General features: G+C 4.9%; 1 protein-coding gene across 1 annotated transcript; it reads right to left on the bottom strand.

Moving 5' to 3' along the window:
• Window positions 1–768: 768 nt before the first annotated feature.
• On the bottom strand, window positions 769–1,566 carry LOC131998511 (uncharacterized protein DDB_G0287625-like; the record flags this gene model as incomplete). The annotated part of the gene is made up of 1 exon (XM_059370818.1): window positions 769–1,566. A coding segment is annotated over one exon (798 nt), but the record flags the coding sequence as incomplete, so codon positions are not given.
• Between the last annotated feature and the right edge of the window lie 409 nt (window positions 1,567–1,975).

Here is a 1,975-nt window from a genome sequence, read left to right as displayed (position 1 = left end):
AAATGGATAATCACCAGATATGGGGTCCACCTCGAAGTAATGCGAAAGCGGTTCCGAGGTGGAATTAACTCCCAGGGGTGTCACAGGGTGGGTTTTTAGCCGGTACCGTTGACTACGGAGCCCGGCATAAGGCGAGAGACGTACTCGTCACATGCGTAAAGCATTTTCCCATCCTGACCCGCAAAAAAAAAAAAAAAAAAAAAAATTATTATTATTATTATTATTATTATTATTATTATTATTATTATTATTATTATTATTATTATTATTATTATTATTATTATTATTATTATTATTATTATTATTATTATTATTATTATTATTATTATTATTATTATTATTATTATTATTATTATTATTATTATTATTATTATTATTATTATTATTATTATTATTATTATTATTATTATTATTATTATTATTATTATTATTATTATTATTATTATTATTATTATTATTATTATTATTATTATTATTATTATTATTATTATTATTATTATTATTATTATTATTATTATTATTATTATTATTATTATTATTATTATTATTATTATTATTATTATTATTATTATTATTATTATTATTATTATTATTATTATTATTATTATTATTATTATTATTATTATTATTATTATTATTATTATTATTATTATTATTATTATTATTATTATTATTATTATTATTATTATTATTATTATTATTATTATTATTATTATTATTATTATTATTATTATTATTATTATTATTATTATTATTATTATTATTATTATTATTATTATTATTATTATTATTATTATTATTATTATTATTATTATTATTATTATTATTATTATTATTATTATTATTATTATTATTATTATTATTATTATTATTATTATTATTATTATTATTATTATTATTATTATTATTATTATTATTATTATTATTATTATTATTATTATTATTATTATTATTATTATTATTATTATTATTATTATTATTATTATTATTATTATTATTATTATTATTATTATTATTATTATTATTATTATTATTATTATTATTATTATTATTATTATTATTATTATTATTATTATTATTATTATTATTATTATTATTATTATTATTATTATTATTATTATTATTATTATTATTATTATTATTATTATTATTATTATTATTATTATTATTATTATTATTATTATTATTATTATTATTATTATTATTATTATTATTATTATTATTATTATTATTATTATTATTATTATTATTATTATTATTATTATTATTATTATTATTATTATTATTATTATTATTATTATTATTATTATTATTATTATTATTATTATTATTATTATTATTATTATTATTATTATTATTATTATTATTATTATTATTATTATTATTATTATTATTATTATTATTATTATTATTATTATTATTATTATTATTATTATTATTATTATTATTATTATTATTATTATTATTATTATTATTATTATTATTATTATTATTATTATTATTATTATTATTATTATTATTATTATTATTATTATTATTATTATTATTATTATTATTATTATTATTATTATTATTATTATTATTATTATTATTATTATTATTATTATTATTATTATTATTATTATTATTATTATTATTATTATTATTATTATTATTATTATTATTATTATTATTATTATTATTATTATTATTATTATTATTATTATTATTATTATTATTATTATTATTATTATTATTATTATTATTATTATTATTATTATTATTATTATTATTATTATTATTATTATTATTATTATTATTATTATTATTATTATTATTATTATTATTATTATTATTATTATTATTATTATTATTATTATTATTATTATTATTATTATTATTATTATTATTATTATTATTATTATTATTATTATTATTATTATTATTATTATTATTATTATTATTATTATTATTATTATTATTATTATTATTATTA

Source organism: Stomoxys calcitrans, chromosome 1 (genome assembly GCF_963082655.1).
Source record: "Stomoxys calcitrans chromosome 1, idStoCalc2.1, whole genome shotgun sequence".
Taxonomy (NCBI): domain Eukaryota; kingdom Metazoa; phylum Arthropoda; class Insecta; order Diptera; family Muscidae; genus Stomoxys; species Stomoxys calcitrans.
Note: the sequence above shows the minus strand (reverse complement) of the source record. Positions and strands in the feature narration are given on the sequence as shown.